The sequence below is a fragment of the Solea solea genome, chromosome 4 (assembly GCF_958295425.1).
Source record: "Solea solea chromosome 4, fSolSol10.1, whole genome shotgun sequence".
NCBI lineage: Eukaryota > Metazoa > Chordata > Actinopteri > Pleuronectiformes > Soleidae > Solea > Solea solea.
The window spans coordinates 13,710,112-13,731,841 of record NC_081137.1 but is presented as its reverse complement, the minus strand read 5'-3'; the positions used below and the strand labels follow the sequence as shown (position 1 = coordinate 13,731,841).

Below are 21,730 nucleotides of genomic sequence, written 5' to 3'. Positions count from 1 at the left end.
TCACTCTCAGATCTCTTGATTTATGTTATGCTAAAAGGAATTATTGATCAATAATGCCTTAAACTCCTGCATGCTGTACCTAAACAATATTGGCAGCAGCAAGAACAGTTTGTAGTGTGGCTACAATATAATTAGCTGTTGTTTTAGTCTAATTAGAGTCTTCTATAACCACAATGGCGTAGTTTAACATAAGACACTGGCTGGTTAATACATTCATATCAGGAGCACAGGAAATAAGCTATAAGAGATTATACATCCTGTTTCTTTAGCTACTGTGATCCATTGATGCACTGCTACCATTACAAACACTGTTCATGTGATGACATCACATGAACTATCTTAACAGCTGCATTTGTGAGCATCACATGTCATAGAGCCATGAAGTGCAGAACAGAACAACTATGATGTTGTTGATCCATTTCACTTTAACAAACAGTTCATTTTCATTTTTGAGATGATATTATTGCATTAACAACTCAGAAAAATATGAGAACTAAGCTTACATGCATGCATGTATAGGTTAATGTATTAATTATGCTTCACCACGTTGGCACTTCTGAAGCATCTGTACAACACCTGGATGTAAGAAAGAAAGCACTGTGTGCAAACTCATTATCTCAGCTAAAAGTGAAACAGGAAGAGTGTGGGATTAGTGTGTTTCTCCTGCTGTGAGAAGGTCTCTATGCTCCCTCTGAGTTCCCCTTTAGTCTGCAGGGACCTGAATCTAGTACACATTTCAACAAGACACAAACTTCCTTCCCAAAAGCTGCATCAATGAGGTTTGACCGCTCAGTTTCACAAAAAAACACTGCAGACCATCACACCAGCCACAACATGTGTCTTAAGATCCAATTACACAAAGCAGGTCCTGTATTTCCATCATGGTACAGTAAGGTTTGGTATGGTAAAGCCCTGGGTCAGGCTTGCAAGCAGCTAGACACTGCATTGACTCCCATTCATTTTGACAGCCTCAAAGTGTTATCCATAATCTTAACTATAAACAGTTAATGCCTAACCCTAACCTTAACCATTAAACTGAAGGTTTTGGTCTCCACGAAGACCACTGGGACCAGTAGTCCCAGTGGTCTCCTACTGGTTCTGATATGGTCAGTGTTTATGCCAGAACATTTCCTAAAGAGGTAACAAATACAAGTACACAAACACACGCATCCACAAACCTGACTTACAAGGTAAAAACCAAACCGGCCTTGCTGTTGTGGCCGGTAAGAAAGCTGCAAAAGTGTCACATTTTCCACAGTCATTACCAATTAGTGAGATCTGATCAAAGACGAGATGTCAAACAAAGGAGAACGCCAACAGCTGAACAAATATTGGCACACAATAAATGGTCCATGAGAACCTGAACTTCCAGCTAAGACCCAACTTCTCAGAAGTGGTAGGTATTGTGTCGCTTTGTTTCGTGTACATTGTGTTTGAGGCTATTGTTGACTTTTGTACTAAATGTCTCTTTACACAATGACACTGATTTAAAATATTGCTGGAAGGAGAAAGAGCGCACACAACAAAAACAAAGAGCCTTTAAAGCGACCATAGACATATAATTGCCATTACTGAGCAATTATTACACAATATCTTTTGAACATAGTATTATGTCAAGTGATCTGAGAGAAACCAACACTTCTGCGTCTCATCCAGACTACAGATGCCAGACAATAAACATTAAAAATTCGTAATAATATTGCAAGAGAGCAATCTTGTTACTGAAGCTTTTAGCATGACACTAACACACTGAAAACACAGAAACTCCTTCTCAGCATATGAATATAAAACAGCCTACAATAAAAACTGCTGTTTAGATCAGCATCTTTAAGATCAAAAGAGGAGAAAACTGCAAGTGAGGAAAGTACTGAGTTGACAAGATGTACAGTATAAATGGAAATTGGGCCCATAGAGTGGGGGTTCCCAAACTAAACATTTACAAATTTGCACCTTAATGTCAGACTGGTTGCTTTTTTTTTTTTTTTTTTTTTTACTTTAGGCTTCCTCTTATTATGTCCCAGTGTACCAGTCTGTTGGAAGGATATGATGTTCATGGTCATGTTTCAAGGTGTTACATGAACTTTAATTCAATAAATATTGTTTTATTTCATGTCCCGCTTGTGCTGAATTCTGCTGCATTGAAAGGCTGTGTTCCGTAACGCGAGTATTTGTTAATATCAGTGCTTGAAGTGGGAAAAAATAAGCGTGAGTACTCCCATTATCCATAGGCATGCATCTCTTAGTCTATATCAAAATAACTTAAAACTGGATTTATGTCTCACATTTTGCCAATTTGTAATTTCCAACAATTATTTAAACTTTAAGCACACAGTCCATTTTATTTGGTGTCGTGTTGTTACGCTGTTCCTCCATGACACAAATGTGGCAAGGAGTCAGTGAATATAACTTAACATTAATGAAAAAAAGCCAAACACTTGAAATTGATATTGCTCTTCTCCTTTTTCGTTTGGCTTCACCACAGCGGATCATCTGTCTGATAGATATTATTCTTGTTTAACAATAAAAATTTAAAAAAAACTCTGGACATTAGAAATAAGCACTAGACTCTCTCATTAAGTAGTACACCCTGAAAAATGACTATTCTGAACCATAATAATGAATTGGACAGATAACCTAAACAGAGTACCGGCATCTGGTGAGAAGTGCACACTGCTCTGAAATGCAACAATAGAACAAACCAAAACACCAAGTTAGCCAAAGTGTAAAAGAAAATGGTTCAACATGAAAGTGTGGTGAAGTTAAATAGATTATGGTGGGCTGCTTCCATACATAATTAATGGGGAACATTGGGTATCATGTTCTTGGAGAGGGGCTCAATTACCCATTCCTGGATCTTAAGCAGTGAAATTAGCAGTGTTCTTAAGAAAAACGCCCCTTTCAACCACTCTGCTGTTCATGATACATGACCCTACATGTGCACATTTATTCATTTAACGGGTACACAAAGCCTAGATCCTAGATTTTTGGACCCATCCAAGCAAAATGAATGATGTAGTGAACTGCGTCAGCTCATAGTAGATACAACAATTAATTATCTCTGTCCTCTTTTCACCCTGCATTCAGTGGCAGGAGCTGAGACAGATACAGTCTTCATGTATATTTCATCTGCTTCATTCTCTGTTTCATCTTTCTCAGAGCCGGCCTCCCTCGAGAGGCACACTTCCTGCTCGGATGGTGTCAAAGTTCTTGTCTAATAAACAGTCAGTCAGAGCCACGTCACAGAGCCTTGAGTTGCTTTCCTGTCTGCTTGGCCACATGTATGATGAGTGGGCGGATTCCATAGAAACGTTAGCATAGTGTCCATGAGAACTGTGAGGGAACAGAAAGATGACCAGTATACAGAGCTCAGTGTTTTTCCATACTAGAAGTACCAGAGCCATTAAGCAGAACTAGTGTCCAAACTAAACCAAGGCACCGTAGTACATAGACTTATGGCATAAAAAAATACCTGAACTACTCTGTGGGTGTGTTGAATTTGACTTGCAATGAAGAGGGACCACAAAATATTACAATGAGACAGACATCTTTCAGCTGCCAAGCAAATATTTTTACAACACTCCCTTACACACATCACATGTCACAGGTGTAAACCCGCTTGTCCTGTTTACCTGGGTGGAATATCACATCTGTCTCGCTCTTCACTTGCACATCGCACATTTACAGGTTGCTGTTCTTGCCCATAAGCTTCACTGTAGCTAAAAATAAATAAATAAGTGTGACATTCATGTGTTGAGATAATATCTGAACTTTACCCAGGCGACCCATTTACAGCAGCATTCCTTGAAGCCAGCGAGTTGGGCTGTGATGCTTTTCAAGTATGCAGTCGGTTTCCTGGACTTTGTTTGAATTAAAAACAGAGCGCCGCAGGAAAAAGATATCTGGAGTCGCTTTTCTTAACAGCTGAAATATGCTGTACGTCCAACTCTGAGATGAAAAGCACTCATGTGCCAGTACATGCATTTTATTTCACTGTTCTTTTCATAGATGACACACAACAGATAAGGTAGCCAGGCCGAAGAAGTTGAGCCAGTGGGCGCCATCATGTCTTTGCAAAATTTGCAGTGTTTAGTTAACTTATATTACGTTAAAATGGCACACATAACTAGCTACAACATGCTGACAATGAGCAGCCTCACGTTCTGTCTGAAATAAGACCACTCTTGTTTATATGCACAACCACATTTAACCAAAGCAACTTGCAACTAAGGGACAAGCGTGTGTGTAGTAATACGTTAAAAAACCACCTGGAGTAAGTGAAAAGCTTAATAAAACAAACTTTCGGAGATCAGGTAAAGATGCCAGGTGCCAGGCAGGCAGGTTGGGGTGTCCAGAGAGGAGAAATACATCTTCAAAGGGTTGAAGACAGTGAGGAACGCCCTGCTGTGGCAGCATTGAGCAGCTCCTTGCACCATTGAGGAACCACAAATGAAAAAGAGTCTGGAATGTGACTATGTATTTACTGACGGCATCCCACACCAGTTCTCATTCCTGTTCTTATCGGATCATCTAGCCTTATCGCCACAATTAAAGCCTCGTCCACTGCAGTAAATGACATGCCACTCTAACTGTAAGCAGACCAGGCCTTGCCTCTTGAGGAGAGATGGCAGGTCTTTCATCTATGGCAGTGGTTTTCAAACTTTATACCAGTTACCACCTGAGAAAATATTGAGCCCTCGAACTCACACCACAATCACCAACATTAAAATACAGTGGCGTAAATAGGCCGAGCGAAGTCAGCTACGGACTTTTCATAACAGGCAGATTTATTCCCAATAAGATCATTTGCTCTCTCATCATCCTCTGCTTCCTCACATATACTTCAGACACTGATATGGCACAATTAGATTAAGATGTAGGCAGAGATAAGGCGAGTCTAATTATTATTATCCTCATCCTCACTCTGATCACATACCCTGGTATAAGCTTGCGTAACCCTGGTGGTATACGTACCACAATTTGAGAACCATGGATCTAAGGAGCTGACGTGAAACTAGTATGTTATTCACAAATAAACTAAATATACAGTTATATTTTTTGCTTGAGAAACATGAGGCAACAGGCAACTTTCATGTACCTTCATGTTCCTGTCTGATCACCGTCATAAAGACGCAGTAGCAGCTAAGTAAGGACATGGGTACTGATCCTTACGATCATGTTGTGCTGTGTCATAATAAGCAAAATACACCAAAACACATTCACTATGAGGTGTACACTATTCCCTTCATCTTTTGGATACAGAATGATCCCAGTGGCAAAGGGAACAACACATGGGAGCTTATCATCTACTGCTGCCTCGGTTTGGTAAGTTTTGGCCACTTAGGTAAATCCTAACAAAGACTTTGAAACAACAAAGTCACAAAATTACATATTTGAACCTCTGGTTGAGGCAGAAGTGTATCAAAAACGCATGAAAGCAATGGATTTTGGTATGCAGTCAGCACTGAGTGATTCCTCAACCACATTTAAAAAAAAACACTGAGCCACCCATTTAAAACACTTTAAAGGACAGAATTGTCACTCCGCATCGACTGGCAGCTCATTAAGGCCAACACTATGGACAGCAGTTAAGGGACTTGATGAACTCAGCACCTACAAGATGAGCTGCAGCTTCCGGTTCAGGACAAAGATGATCAAACCCAGGCTGAGTTAAATTCATAATATAGATTATAATAATTTCCATAGATAATAACTAGTTGGTGACTTATTCACAGAACTATATACATGAGGTCACTCCAAATGCTGTTACCCACCCCCACCCTGACTCATGTCATGTCAGTTACAACATGCAGTTGATGGACTTCAATGCTGATGTTCCTTCTGTGAAATGCACAAAATTGGATGTGGGACACCAGCACTGTTGAGGCATATGTGGGACAGACAACACTTTTGTCACTGATAGGAAAAAGCCTCCCCGCCCTTTTAATGTAGGCAATGCAGTTGAGTTTACAAGTCCTGTAAATGTTACATGCAAGTATAGAATTACGCACAGTAGCTTAGTCAGGATAGTAGTTTGCCATAATGAAGCATTTAAGGATCTATTTGCGATACAAAGAACACACTTTCACAGCTAACTAAAAACAGCAACGCCTCATTGGACCAGTTGACATGGCAATGATCTAATTAAGAACAAATGGCCAGCTGATCATGTGAAGAAAATCTGCTTGCAGTGCACTGAGGTGGGTCCAAAGAAAAGAAGAAATGCTTGCACTGCAAAGAAAAGGTTCCAAATTTCCTCATTTACTGCCAGTGCCAATAACAGCCAAGTGTGAAACGTACATAAAAAAAACACATGGGAACAAACCAGTACATCTACTTTGGGAAACAATATTTATAACTGCATGTATCAGAACGTACACAGGCTTCAAACAGAGAAAAAAAATCAAGAAATACTTAAATACTATAAAACAGCAGGTGTTAGCTACTGCACATAAAGATTGAAAACCCCTGTTACACTGGAAAATACAGTTTTTGAAAGAGGTTTATTGTACGGCAGTTGTTTGATTCCAAAAATGTTTAAAGATTAGGGCAGGTTCTCAGCCAACTACATGATATCCATCCTGCAGATATTTTTAGAACTACAAATTATATTTTTTTTAAATCTATATACTATATCTTTCTTTCTAGTTGGGCTGAAACAACTACTCGATTAATCGTTAATTAATCAATTACTTCACGGTGACATTTTCACCCACAATGCAGATTAATTACTACAGGATTCCCTTGGCAAAGATAAAAGCATGGCTGTATTAATAAGGGGTTTCACTCACTGTATACCATGTGCAATATGAAAAATTGAGACTGTAATTAAGTCAGAGCGATGTTAATAGAGCAGAGGGAAAGTGTTGATGGAGTAGGGATCCTGTTGAACTCACTGGTGCAGCGTTAGCGGCTGAAAGAAATTCAGCCTGGGCACTTTAGAATGGTGAGAAATCAACATGTAAATGTCGCGGTTATTCCACGTTCTCTTGTGTGACATGTCACATAAGCGACACAGTCAATTAGCGTGAAAACACGTCCACTGGCTAATTACACGTCGTTGTATGAGGGAAGAAGACACAGCGACTCAGTCATGACACACAGAAAAAGTATGGTCCTGCCGCACTGACACGCGTCTACTCTGACGTAACGTTGTTATTGCTGTTGCTAACAATAACCATGTCATTTTGTGACGAGACTCTCGTTAAATTGGAACGACAGCGGAACTGAATTAACAGTAAAGTTTGCACATAAGACGCCAGTGAATCGGATAAAAGAACGAGAAAAAAAAAGCATGTACACTCTCAGGATAAATGAGTATTAGCCATTAGCTTCAGCTTACCTGTTCAGTATCGCTGCGGTGCCGCGGTGGTTTGACCGGGGTGATGCTGCTGCTGCTGCCGCCGCCACACGCACGCGACTCATCAGCTTGTCACCAGCAGCAGTGGTCACTGTTGGAGCCGGTAGGTGGAGCGCGTGGATCGAATTCAGTTTGGTGCAGTGCGCGGGGAACTCTGGGAAACGTAGTATTTTCTACTGAGAGACGACAGGAAGGCAAAATAAAAGTGTTCAATAACGTGTCATATTGTACATGGTATTTCAGCACATTTTTTAAAATACATTGTTGCCTCTATTTTGTTTCCGTTGTTATTTCCGTGCTATTCCTATTCTACATTGTGCTGTGTCAGTTAAGGGAGAAATAAACCGTTTTCATGCAGCAGCTCCACCTGCTGTTGAAATGAAGAAACTACCACAAGTTATAAATCCAAAATATTTTTTTATTGACATTTAAAAATAAAGTACTGTGGCATTATCACTTTTTTGTATATATATGTATATATATATATACATATATATATAAATAATTTTCTATTATTTCCTTTTTTAATTAAAGTTTATTATTTTATTGTACTATCCGCTGAGCCGACCCCTAAAGAACAAGTGACAGATTTTAGAGTGTCAGTTACCCTCCGAATTCCATCAGAACAAATGGGACATACCTAAAAATAGTCGTGTGGGTCACAGTGGGTGATGTTGGTAGCCATTCAGTACAGTAACAACAATACAAACAACAATATCCTTAGTATATCGTAATGTAACCGAGTGTTTATGAAGGACTTAACTATGCAGCTGAAATACATTAATGAGATTCGGAGACTCCGTGCAGATGAATTTAAATTAATTTTACTTTTAGAAACACAGTCAATAATTTTCGCCTTAACACCCTTCACTTCCCCTTCACTCTAGCCTTCAAAATAAGAGCCCTTGGCTCAGGCCACACTAACTTCCTGTCCAAACCTCTTGTCTTTGGTAACAAAAAACAGCTGATAGAAACATCGTTACCTGTTATCTTAATACTTGTCGTACATGTGTGTGGTAACTTGGTTCCGCAAAGTAAGAAACACTCCCTGCTATCACTTCACTGTTTATTCAGGAACCGAGCAGTTACATTATCACTCTATTAACGTATATCTATATCTATATACATATCATAGCTTTCAGAACATCAAAGGTCGCAATTTACTTATTAGATGGTTGGATGATTTTCTAATCGAGCACAGAAATTATTAGAGTAAATGCCGCTGTAAAATAAGTGAGCTAGCAACCGGTTGTTGCGTCATATCCGTCTCGAATGTGCTGAAAATAATTGAAATAAAGCTCAAGAGAAACGAATATTTAAAAAAAAATGCTGTACAAATATGTGTTTGATTTTAATTCTTGTAATATCACGTGAACATATAAATATTCTTCATTTGTGTTTAAGTCGTGTTCAGTGGAGTCATAACTGTCTCGAAAGTGCCGCGTGGTCATCTTTGTCTACGTTTACCTAAACGTCTGCCTGTCATTGACAAACATGGCGGCCACCTCCACGGGTGCTGCCGACTCTCCGGCTTCAGCCTCGGCTGGACCGAGTCTGGACGACCAGAGCTTTCAGTACAGTACGATTCTGGATCATTTGATCGGGGACAAGCGGCCCGTGAAGGAGCTGAGCCCCGGCGTTATGGGTGGACTGCCGGTGCCGGTGAAGACCGAGGAGCAGAAGATGATCGAGAGAGGAATGGAGAGCTGCGCCTTCAAGGCTGCTCTGGCCTGTGTGGGAGGTAAGAACAAGAAGAAGAAGAAGAAGAAGAAGAAGAAGAAGAAGCAGGACACATTACTGTATTATTATAATATTATTTTACTTTACATGACTGTACACTAATTTGCCAGGATACCTAATAAAGAGGTCCAATACAGAACACGTCCATCAGCCAGAGGTGCTCATCAAGGATTAACATGCAATTCTGCAGAGCCCTTATGATGAAGACAAAGTCAAAATTAGTTGTTTTTATTTAACTTAAAAGGCATCCATCTGTATGAGTAGTAAAGCTACTCTACTAAAAACTGAACAGAATGAATAACAAGTTAAAAGATTAAGACATTTAAAAGATAAACTCCCCCCTCCCCTTTAATAATACCCATTGGTATTTTATTGTTATCGTTGGGAAGCCTGGTTAGTCACCTTTACAACGAGGTATGACTTGTATGAGCAACACAGCTAGGTAGGTCAGAGGTCAACAGCATAACAGTCTTTTATTCCACAGGTCTATACTTGATATCCTTTTGCTTTATTTTGAAGTCACTGGGTTCTTTTGTGCGTTCCTCAGGGTTTGTCCTCGGAGGAGCTTTCGGTGTTTTCACCGCTGGCATCGACACCAACGTTGGCTTCGACCCCAAAGACCCGCTGAAGACGCCGACGGCTCGAGAAGTCCTCCGAGACATGGGCCAGAGAGGGATGTCCTACGCCAAGAACTTTGCCATCGTGGGTGCCATGTTCTCATGCACCGAGTGCATCATCGAATCAGTAGGTGACTTTATTGCCTTTCACCATTTTTCTCGAGGTAGATGTTCCATAAAACTGTGAAATGACACTCACCAGCCACTTTATTATGCACACCGGTTCACATGGCAGCAACTTGGTGCATATAGACTTGTAGACATGGTCAAGACAGAGGAAGAAAGGTGATTGAAGTGACTTTGAACTATTCCAGAAACTGCTGACCTCCAGTGTTTCTCTAGTGCCTTAACAAAAGCCAGAGGTCAGAGGGGAATGACCAAACAGCTTTGTAATGATACAAAAAGCCACAGTAACAAACAAGGTACAAAGACCAAACCATGATGCAGATTAGTTACAGCGGCAGCATCAAGGTGTCCTGTGTACCTAATAAAGTGGCCTAACCTAATAAACATGTATTTTATTCCATAAGAGAATAAGTACGCAAATTTAAACCATTATTAAATGTCTATTTTATAAAAAATAACTGCTAAGAATGTAATATAACAACATTATTTTATTTAAAATCCCTTGACCTGCCGTAAAAAGAGTTTCAACAGAGAGAAGTCATACTCTGTACTCGCAGAACCTGGTGGTCCAATAGCTCCCTCTGGTGTTAAAAAAACATGACCGCACCTCTCCTCTTGTATTTCTGCACAACTGCACCACAGCGATCACTTATTCTTTTGTGTATGTGTGTGTGTTTGATCTGCAGCACCGAGGTGTATCCGACTGGAAGAACGCGGTGTACAGCGGCTGCGTAACCGGAGGAGCTATTGGATTCCGTGGTACGTAGCCCAGTACATTTACTCGACTCATTTCAATTAAAAAAACAAAAAAACAACAACTTAATTTCTGACGTGTGTCTTTGTCTGTGCTGCAGCTGGTCTGAAGGCCGGAGTCCTGGGATGTGGAGGCTTCGCCGCTTTCTCTGCTGCCATCGAATATTATCTGCGGTAAACTTGAGCGACTCTGTGATTGAGAACTTAAATAAATAAATAAACGCACGCGTGGGCGCGCCGGTGAAGACTCTCGCTGTGAGAAAATGGACCGTTTGTGAATATTAACCTGCACACGGAGGACTGCTGCAGAGCCAGAGCGGATGCATTTCTTTGTGGAATTGATCGGTTCCAGTTTGTGTACAGCGACGCCGCGGTGACCTGAAGACGATGTGACTGTATATATATATATATTATAATTTTTTCTCCTTCTCATTAATTCCATGTGGGGGAAAAAATCCAGACCTCTTTCTGTGTCAGAGGTCACTCTGAGTCACGGCCACCTGCATTCAGACTCATGTTCTTCTTGCAGAATCATTGTTATGACGTATGTGTAACTAATCCACATCAGGATTAATTATATTAAAGGTTTTGTTTATAAACTCAGTCTTTATGGAATCTAGTCTCATCATGTACGCGCTGCAAACGCACAAACATTTATTTTCCTTTTCAAACGACCATATATTGTGAAAATACCGAGTGACATTAAAGTAACAACTAGGGTTTCATAATGGAAACTTCGAAATGAAATTTGTATAAAACACAGTAACACTAACATTTTTTTGTAACTGTAGCAGAGCAAATTCCCAGTCAAGAGAGGTCCATCACTACAGGTCATATTCAACCATTTGTAAATGTGACCACAAGGGGGAGCTATATGTAAAGATGGGATTTAATCTTTAACACTCTTGAATTGTTTAAAGTGATTAAAGTTCATTATAAAATACATTGATATGGAATTTGGCTGCATGTTGGATTCTCAAGGACTGAATGACTGTTAATAAATATTGTAAAAGAAAAAAAAAACAAAAACACATTGAGAGAGTGTTCTGGGAGCTTTTATTTTACTAAAAAAGAAGGGGGAAAAGTTCACATTAACATTGAGCCTCAATATTACAGTATATTGAAATGATCCTCCAAAGAAGTAAAATACAACAGTTTTTATTTCATTTTCATCTTATATTAAAAATATCAAATAGTACTCATCTAGCAGTGCTTACAGTATTTGAAAGATATGTCGCAGGCTTGAGAGCGGAGAGATTGGCTTTGTACAGAGCAGAGATGAGCGTTCTGAGCCAGAGTTCACCTTTGTTGTTACCCCTGCCTGCTTTGATTGACAAGCTGAACATGCACAACTACACAAATCATCCTATAGATTACAGCTGGCGCGGGGAGACACTTGGAACAGGCTTTGCAATGCAACAACAAGAGAAAAAAAAAAAAGGTTGAATGTTCCATTCATTGGTTGTTTTTTTTTCTTCCTCCCTCACATCACAGAGCGGCTTTTCTCCTCTAGAAAAAGGTTATTTGCGAGACTTTCTGCCATCTTTTCAGTACAGCTTACCAACCGTGGACATGGTGACTTGAGGAAAATCTGACTACAAAATAACACCACTACCTGAATAAACTTCAGTAAACAGACTCCTTAGAGCATTTCTCTAGTTGCACAGAACTGTACAGGCACACTTATTATATATATTTAAAATAAATAGGGCTAATTCGGGCCGAGGCTCGAAGGGGACGGCGGGTTCTCCTCTGTCTGTCAGCACAGAGGAGACACATCACCAGTCATTTATTAGAATGACTTCCCAGAGCCACTTCTACACTAGTTCTCACACACGCACGCACACACACACACACACACACAGATACACACTCACTCAAGTACATCCACATGTCACTCATACGACCTCAGCCTCCTCCACCTCATGCACAAAAGCCAAGGAAGACAGAAGAAAGGAAACACAAAGAGCCGTCAAACTCAATTAGAAAACATGTAAATGCCATTTTTTTTTTTTTTAAACTGGAATGCCTCTGATCAGGTGGGGGAAAAAAAAAAAAGAGCTGGAGGTTTTGATTCTGAGATCATAACACCAGTGTCTGGAAAGAGCTTGTTAGAAGAAATGGCCGCACACGCCGCCGTGCCACTGCACCAGGCTGTGGCCTCCTCCAGACTCCTCCACCGTTCCCACCGGGCTCCCCCAGAATCCCTTGCGGCCTTGATGGTGGGTGGTGTGGTGGGGCGGTTCCGCTCTCCTCACGCGACTAACGGGACATGATGCATGAGTAACAGGCGAGCAGGAAAACCTCCATCAGCACCTCTGTTTGGATTCAGCTCCATCTCTATTCAGTGTGTGTGTGTGTGAGTGCCTGTGGGTGGGTGTGTGTGTGTGTGTGGCAGGGAAAGGGGCGGGGCTATACAGTCGAGATGAGCTGCCTTTAGAGAGGGGACACGAGGCAGGGAGGACCAGGACGAGGATGTGTGTGTGTGTGGAGTCTCCCACTCTTTCACCTGTGGGTGGTGCCCTGAGGAAGGTGGGTGGGGCTTAAACGTCAGTGGAAAAGTAGAGCGTGTTGCGCTTCAGTTCAGCAAAGGAGATGGGAGGATGCTGCAGGTAGTAGAGCAACACCTGGACCTGAGAGGAGAGAAGACGACCACCACATTCAATTACAATGGATATGTCCACATTTAGACCAAATATGTCCACATTTAGACCGAATATGTCCACATATAGACTGAATATGTCCACATTTAGACCGAATATGTCCACATATAGACCGAATATGTCCACATTTAGACCGAATATGTCCACATATAGACCCAAATATGTCCACATATAGACCGAATATGTCCACATATAGACCGAATATGTCCACATTTAGACCCAAATATGTCCACATATAGACCGAATATGTCCACATATAGACCGAATATGTCCACATTTAGATCATGGATTTTCTGTGAATATTTAAGTAGCTTTGGCTCTAATATTTGATGAATGTATGATTCATTTGTATTTTAGCTTTGTTAATTGCTGCAGTTAATTTTTTTCCCCTCAGTGTTTATCCGTGAAAAATCCTCGCTCCTGACCTCAGTGAGGATAATCTGGTGAAATAAAGTTGAAATATATTAAAAAAAAGAAAAATATGTCACTGTAAAAAAAAAGTGTGTGTCTAGACAATATTGAATTAGTCTAATGTCCCTTCCCTTGTGTCTCTCTTAATCTCTCCATTCATCATTCACAATATGTCTGAATTTTTTTATGTGATTCACTCTCTGATCACAGTTTACCAGCAAAACCAATCTAAAGTCAGTAAATTAAGTAGCAACTCCTCAAAGAAAAGTTTCTTTTATTAGACTGAGGCTAAATCCATCACTCTGAGTAACTTGCAAAATAAACACGTCGAATTTAAATAAGCCACAATACAAACAGTCAACTTGAGTGTAATGGACATGCTGCCTCATTTATGATGATTTACTCTGGATGTTGTTTCTTCTGCCAAGTCTTTAGTGCACAGGAAACCCATTTCTCACTAAAGATAAATGAATGGCCTTCAGCCTAAATACAGCTGGGAGAACAGGCTGCGGTGACATGGGTCACTGAGCACCGTGGGACTAAAATTAATCTGAAAAACAGGAAAGATGCATCCATGAACAGTCTAATCCACTGCATGCAGTGGATACTAAAATGACTCATGTTGAGAGCCTATTTTAATGATGATTAGTGACCTCATTCTAAATATAAACTGAACCTGCGAGTACATTTGTGCATAATAATTTAGACTATTAAACGCTCTAATACTATTTTGAATAGATAAACCAGATATTGTCAAGAGGTCATAGTCAAAAATAGTTAAAATTAAAAAAAGTAGAGCTAATCACAAAAGGCTGCAACTTAGGACACACGTTATGCAAGGTTCATATTTTATTATTTAAAGTAATTCATATCTCTAAGTTATCGTTCTTGCATTAGAACTCACAGTGCACACACAGAGTGGAATTGCTCACACGTAAACGATATAACACGGTGAATATTGAACGGAAGTCTGAGTTTAAAAATACGGGTATCACAAATCAAATATAAATAGACCGAATACTGTTTAATGCTTATTTTGAACATCGATTTACTTTAGTTAGAGCAAATCAGAAAGTGCTTTTAGATTTACAATCTAGTGCATAATGTTCCTGCCCAGTTTCGAACTGAGGACCTTTCGCGTGTGAGGCGAACGTGATAACCACTACACTACAGGAACTGGCTGCTGTCAGGTGTGGCCTCACTTTGGACTCGAGCAGCATGTGTCGTGGTCTTTCTGTGTGAAGGGTCACTTTCACTCCTGAGCTGCTGCAGCAGTCGCAGCTGCACTTTGGAAGTGGAAAATAAATAAATAAACCTTGCTACTCAAATGTGACCGTGTGCATGTACCTGTGCCATGACGTCATGTGACCAGATGTCAGAAGCGGAGGTGATGTGGTGCGCCTTTGTGCTCTCAGACTCTGACGGCCTGAGCAGAGTGGGGCCAAACACAGTGGCCAGGTTGTGGAGGGACATCTTATTGATGGGTTCCTTCTCGGCCACTCTGCAGCAACAAAAACAAACAATGACATAAAGGCACAGTGTGTCATTTCTGCTGTTAGGGGTCTGTGGGCGGAGGTCGTCATAGCACAGCTGCGCGAAACTGTTGTTTTTGGTGAAACTGAATCATTACTTTTACATATATTTATATACATATACACTTTTTTATTTTTTCTTGAATCATAGTTTACAATAACTACCTCACAATCCAATGCTGTTGCCAAGCAACGCAATTTCGTTGCCAGTTTCACTGCTGTGTTTTCTGTGCAATGACAATCAATGGAAGTCTAAGTCTAAGTCTAAATTCATTAAAAAGATTTGTTCACAGAATGGTTTAGTACTTCCTGCGTGACCGGAGCTCAGACTCCGTCCGACACAGTCACTGAGATGAAAAAGCATGCGATTTGGCTCACAAGTGCCAGCTTTTGGCAGTGCTGTCCCTAAACACACCAGGCTCCTCTGTTAAATATTGAGATTTTCTTGAAATGTTGGAGATTAACATGTGTTTTCAGGGTTTTTTAAGTCAATACAATACAGTACGTCACTTGTGCGGTGATGTCACATGTCTTTGTATGTCTCTTGGTATCTTTGTGTGTGTGTGTGTGTGTGTGTGTGTGTGTGAACGTACCGTTTGAGGTGCTCCAGCAGAGTAAGGAAGGTCATGAGGTTGGGGTCCGGCAGCGAGCGCAGGAGGTGCATCATGCAGTTCTCCTTGGCTGCTGGGTCTGAGAGCGCTGTGAGAGACAGAGGAAACGGACGCCACATCCAATTATGGTCAGACGAGATTTTTTATTTTTATTTTTTTTTACATCAGTCCTCATCTCTTCCAGCTGGGCCATGTTGACTACAATACACACGTTGTTCAACTGAACAGGTCTCACCTATGCCCTCCATGAAGGCGGGATAGAGGCGGTCGGTGAGCAGAGGCTCCGGCAGCTCCCTGAAGTACAACTTCAACGTCCCCGCGATGGCGTTAATGTCCATGTCGCTCAGCATCACCAGGATGTCTTTGGTATCTACAGGTCGGACATGAGAAAATGAACACGCTGCTTTATTAGAGACGCACAACAACAGATACAGTATCTGCGATTGTGTATCGCAGATACAGAATAATACTACTCTTTTGATAAAAAGGAACACGGTGTGTCGTGGAATCTTACTGGTGTCAAAAGCTGCTTTGAGGGCCTGGATATCGGTGGCCACCCCTGAGATCCTGTAGATTCCCACTTCGTCTATCCCTCGCTTCTCCACCTCCTCGATGCACTGTCGGACGATGTAAGGCACTTTGGAGCGTTCACGCCTGTGCACACAAGCGTCAGTGTTATGTCTGACTCAGCATATCGCACATCTCAAATACAATTGAAGTCTCATTTTATTCTGAAAAGTTGAGCTTTAAGAATAACGATAACCAACGTGGAGCCCGGTAACAGGAACACAGCACACTCACTTTGTCACCACGTTGATTTTGACTCCAAACACCCCACTCTGTTTTTTGGATGGCGTTCTCTTCAAGCTGAGGTCTCGGCTCGTAAACTTCATGGAGAATTCCACTTTGATCTGAAAATGGACAAACGGCGCAGCTAAAGTAAACATGTTTGTCTCAGAGGAGCCGCACAACTCGCTGACCTCTGTTTTCGTCCTCTTTCATGTTACTGTTCATTTTACTTTCAGAAACATAGTATTTCACAGTATGATTAGATTCACATTTTCTATGGAAAGTCAAAATCTCAACTCTTACCCCGTTCATCTCTATGACGTCCATGTGCCAGTTCTTGGACTGCACTGTCTGAGGGTCCAGCTGAAACAAAGCACAAAGACATCGGATGATAAATAAGGACACGTGACGTCATTTTTAGAGAGGAAAGCGCTTCATCTTTAGATCATGTTATTTCTATGTGTCTCCAAAGTGGAAAGTCTCCAAAGAGAAGCAACAGTTGGTCTAACTGCAGCACAGAAAACTCAAAGCACCAACATGAAAACTTGACTTATAGGAAGCCAGGTTGTTATTTACGGATTATTAACAGATTTCACATGTGACGTTGAGAGAGAACTAACAAACTAACAAACGTTCCAAAGAACTCTGTACTAATTCAACGCCTGTAGACACTGTAGATCAAAGCAGGAGCTGCTTTTCATGTGGCATTTCATTTCTTTTTTTTTTCTTCCTCTCTGTCCCGACGTTTTTGAGAAAAGAAAAAAAAAAAGGTGAACTGCATGAAGAGAAAAAAGAAAGAATTCCCATAGGAAATGAATGGGCAGCGCAGATCAAAGGCAGATGAAAATTCCTTTCAGCATGTGACCCGAGTATGACTGAAACCATGTCCACCAATCGGCAGGCACCCTTTCCAAATCTCTGTTGAAGTTTTCCACTGTGCCATTTTTCTTTACATGGAATATATCTTCTCACAACGTCCTTACAGCGAGCGTGAGAGTTCACTTCATAAGACTCTTCGAGAGAACTACGAGCTAATCTTCTATTGCTGATCAGAGAAACCTGATGTCTGTGGAGACACAGAGCGAGGTGTTCAGCATCCGACCCTGTTTTCGGAGAAAGGATTGACACACTAAAGAATTTACGGTTACATAAATGGCATTTAACGTTGTGTCATCTTCAAAAAATGAGTCCTCATTGAAAACACAGATCTATATTATGTCTTAGATCATTGCTCATTCAGAACACAACACTAATTAGATTAAATTAAATTAAAGATTAAGTGCTGTTGTTAGATGGCAGTGTTGAGATTGAGATTAGTCTCTTAATCTAGTTAACATGGGAACGTAGATAAAAGACAGTGTAGCAGAATCAGCAGATTGACTATTGTCTCAATGTTATTGAAACGCAAATCAATGAATTAATCAGCCATTACAAATTAATAAACAGTGTTCCCGCCCGGTCTCGAACCGGGGACCTTTCGCGTGTTAGGCGAACGTGATAACCGCTACACTACGGGAACTGCCTGCCTGTCACATAATCTGTGTCCAAGCGATTCCAGAGCTCAACACCGAGCTGCTCTACTTCTCTAACCTTTGCCACAGATCAGAGTTCAGCCGTCAGCCGACTGCTGCTCTATAAAAAAACACACTACTTTGGGAAAGAACGATGCCACTTATGCTTTCCCACATTCGCTCTGCACAGTCTCTTGAGGGTCCGACACGGGCTCCAGACTCTTGGAACCACTCGGCCACACATTCTCAAAGTCTGTATGTATCGTATGTCCCACGATGCCGCTCTCCGAGACATGATAGATGGCAGCCTGTTGTTGCTTTGGGTGCCTGCTTGTGTGAGGCCACAACAGCTAATGTCTTTTTTATAGGCCGTTGGAACTGTCCACGCTACACAGTTCTGTAATAACAACACCGCACGCTGATGTCTGCGCTCGACTTAGAGGGAAATAATGTTTGTTGGATGAGTGCGGGGAGGGGAGGGGGGGGGGGGGGGGGCACACTTGCCTTATTGTCAGCATTAGGCAGCAACCATTAAAAGTTCTCACTGAGTGTAAATTCATTAGCTCATAAAATGGCCATTTGGCATCGGTTTCACGCATTCCAATTATCGTTAAAGCTTGTTTTCCCAGCAGGGTTTGGGGGTTTGAGATGAGGGACAGGTATTCACTGCAATTGGGTTTTTTACGCAACTACTGCCAACGGGAGAAATGGGCAAAGTTCCAGGACTCGCAGACGACGCCACCTGCGGTCCTTTCAAAGTAGACTCACTGAAAAAAACAAAAAAAACTCTTTATGACCCTCTCTCTTATTTTTTTATTTTTTATTTTTTTTAAATAACCGATTAAAAATGAATGTACTCATACTGGGGTTGTAAAAAATAAAAGGATCTTTTACAGGCAGTGGTTACACTCTCTGACCCCCTCTCAAAATTGTGTCCTCAAAACTCGTTTATTTTTCATTAAATATACTTAGGAACTCAGCCCAATGCCTCCTCCTCCTCCTCCTCTTCCGCTCCAAGGAAATTTAAAGGGATGAGTGCACAGAGCCAAAGTGGGCTGCATGACGTGAAATCAGACAAACTTCCATTACACCAAAGATTATACTCAGATTAAAGAAGAACATTCCAGATAAAAACAGAAGGTGACTGATGGTCAAAGGAAGTCAAAGGAAAGAGTTGCTTTCAATGTAGCCTTGAAATCTAAATCATTTCCATTCATATGACTTCTTGAAGGGAATCTCAAGCAAAGGAGAGTCGAAGTCTGAACATTCACACAGAAACTGACTTGTGTCCTCGGGCTAAGATGATTCAGACGAGCGGACATCACAGTCGTACACAGTTCTCTTTGTACGAGCAGAAAAACTACCACGGGCGTATAACCGAGGAGAGGCCAGGACATTCTGCAGCCTGAAGCAAAGTACAGAAATACTTCCAATCGAGCAGAGTGGTGCAAGAACTCACGGTGTGCTTTTAGACTGTGTATAAAAAGATCTGCACACATTCCAGTTGCAGCTAAAAAAAAAAAACAATGACTGTGTTTTTTCTTTTTTGATGAGTGAGCAACTTCACCAACAGCAGCTCACTCTGGGAACTCCATGTTCTTGTGTGTGCACCAGGTGTGGAGCTCAGCTGTTCTATTAACCCCCGACCGTGCATGGCTCATGTACTCTAACACCTGTACACAGCAACACACACACACACACACACACACACACACACACACACACACACACACTCGTAGTTCTTTTATGTGTTTGAGCATTTTAAATACATGTGAGTGGAGGCATATGGCAGGCACTTGTGGGCACTACAGAAATAGACGTCAGGATCTCTTCCAGCCTCTCGATCTCTCTCTCTCTCTGTCTCAGTCAGGCAGAAATATCTTCACTTCAAAAGAAGAAGCAGACAGCTGTGAGGTAGGATGCACACATACAGCCAATTAAGCAGATCAAGTCATGCTGTTTTGCTGCCACATGGTGTTTCTACAGTAAAGGCCTCGCTAAAAGAATATATAACATTCACAAGTCCTATTATAACTAACATCTACTGTATGCAGGTTAGGACCCATAGTGCACCTTTGAGTCACATAACGTTCACAGAATACAGTAATTAAAAGTACATTTTTTATAATTTCCAGAGATAAATGTGTTATTCGATCACCAGACAGTGGGTCCGTGATACATCCCCCGTCTCATTCAAGAATGTAAAAAATTAACAAAAAGTCGGCGCCAAAGTCACTTCCTTCAAAGAAAATAAAAGCCCTACTGCTGCTCTTACTGTGTTTCTGTCAAGTTTTTCAAGTAAAAGATCTGGGAAAAAAAAACTGGTTAATCCGACTCTGTAACAGAATGTAGAAAGTTTATTCTTCATTTGACCAAGTGGTGAAAAATGGAGTGCAGTAGTTAAAAACAAGCTGGACAAAATGTGAGTTACATTCATATAAACAATGCCCATATAAATAAAAACATATCCTGTTAAATCTACCTTACAGCATTAATTTGGTCTCAGTTTTGGACTGAATGTGTGTATGTTTAGAATAACACATGTATACAGTGTATCTCTTGGCTGGTTGACTTGTTTAAAAATACCCACGCGTTATTGTAACACAATTACTTACTCAGACATTAGTAAGTAATAAATGTTCCCGCCCGGTCTCGAACCGGGGACCTTTCGCGTGTTAGGCGAACGTGATAACCACTACACTACGGGAACTGTGCATGTAACACAGTATCACAGCAGCCTGCACAGATAAGGCAGGGCGTGACACGTGAATGAGACACACTGCTGCTGCTGCTGCTGTAGTCATTCAGAGACTGACAGCAGCAGCAGACCAACACAGCAGGACAGTCAGACGTCTGCACGCGCAGGAGACAACACCGCAGCAGGAGGACAACGTGCAGTTTTGTCAAGCAGTCTGACAAAAACCATCGATAGCAGTCAGGCCTTACACGATCATATCCAAAACATGTGATGTTGAAAACAATGAACCTTCTAACTAATAAGTATGGTAAACAGTTCATATCATATGTTCCTCAGATGTAATTGCACTGGGTTTTAATTACATACGGAGGGTGGGTGCTTGATATTGTACATAATATGACAATAATATTTATAAATGAGTGCTGGTTTAAGTCGACCTATAAAAACACAAGTGCGGGGCGTTCTAAAACAGCAGAAGACGATTATGTGCAAAGCCTTTAATAATAAAATCCCTGTACCCTTATTGAGTTGCTATGCAGGGGAGTTACTGCGCGCTGCCGACGATATTCCAAAACACAACTTGATCTTATGATATGCTAAATGAATGAATCTCTCTTTAATTTGTCCTTGGTGTTTCATGGCAGTTTTTCCGTTGCTGCTCTGTGCTGATTAAATATTCATTCAGCTGCAGAGAGCCCTTTGATAGCACTTTAATTAGAGCGTAGCTCAAACTGCACGGCTCCTCGGCTTTAGTGGGATTACAAGAATTGTTTGTGCAGTAAATGAGTCTCTTTTTTTGTTTTTTTTCATTCCTTGCCAACACATCACACTGTTGGATGTTTGCCTTGCAAAACACAAGCGCAAAAAAAAACTATTTTTACACTCGTGAACCACTTAAGGATAAGGTTTTTTTGTGGTTTTT

The 21,730-nt window shown here is 41.0% G+C and overlaps 3 protein-coding genes and 3 non-coding genes across 11 annotated transcripts in view; 1 reads left to right on the top strand and 5 right to left on the bottom strand.

Moving 5' to 3' along the window:
* Positions 1–8,450, bottom strand: part of specc1 (sperm antigen with calponin homology and coiled-coil domains 1) — a 77,684-nt gene extending 69,234 nt beyond the window's left edge. The window contains exons 1-2 of one of the 2 annotated variants that reach the window (XM_058627039.1): positions 8,341–8,450; positions 7,340–7,533 (exon numbers count right to left, since the gene is read on the bottom strand). The gene's annotated coding sequence lies outside the window, so the exon portion shown is untranslated. The remainder of the gene's footprint in view (positions 1–7,339; positions 7,534–8,340) is intronic. The other variant, XM_058627040.1, reaches the window with a different exon arrangement.
* A 335-nt stretch (positions 8,451–8,785) lies between these two features.
* timm22 (translocase of inner mitochondrial membrane 22 homolog (yeast)) lies at positions 8,786–11,196 on the top strand (the record flags this gene model as incomplete). Its single annotated transcript, XM_058627870.1, has 4 exons — positions 8,786–9,098; positions 9,645–9,841; positions 10,527–10,599; positions 10,695–11,196. Coding segments are annotated over 4 exons (660 nt in total), but the record flags the coding sequence as incomplete, so codon positions are not given.
* Positions 11,197–11,632: 436 nt separating this feature from the next.
* abr (ABR activator of RhoGEF and GTPase) overlaps positions 11,633–21,730 on the bottom strand; it is a 120,058-nt gene continuing 109,960 nt past the window's right edge. For all 5 annotated transcript variants that reach the window (XM_058626979.1, XM_058626980.1, XM_058626981.1 and 2 more), the window contains 7 exons: positions 16,903–16,962; positions 16,612–16,721; positions 16,325–16,464; positions 16,046–16,180; positions 15,793–15,898; positions 15,015–15,168; positions 11,633–13,226 (listed from right to left, as the gene is read on the bottom strand). In XM_058626979.1, coding sequence (XP_058482962.1) covers positions 13,137–13,226; positions 15,015–15,168; positions 15,793–15,898; positions 16,046–16,180; positions 16,325–16,464; positions 16,612–16,721; positions 16,903–16,962 — 795 coding nt within the window. In that variant the 3' untranslated portion in view covers positions 11,633–13,136. The remainder of the gene's footprint in view (positions 13,227–15,014; positions 15,169–15,792; positions 15,899–16,045; positions 16,181–16,324; positions 16,465–16,611; positions 16,722–16,902; positions 16,963–21,730) is intronic.
* On the bottom strand, positions 14,772–14,844 carry trnav-cac (transfer RNA valine (anticodon CAC)). The gene has a single exon. It is a non-coding gene; the product is annotated as a tRNA-Val (tRNA).
* trnav-aac (transfer RNA valine (anticodon AAC)) lies at positions 18,046–18,118 on the bottom strand. The gene has a single exon. It is a non-coding gene; the product is annotated as a tRNA-Val (tRNA).
* trnav-aac (transfer RNA valine (anticodon AAC)) lies at positions 20,748–20,820 on the bottom strand. The gene has a single exon. It is a non-coding gene; the product is annotated as a tRNA-Val (tRNA).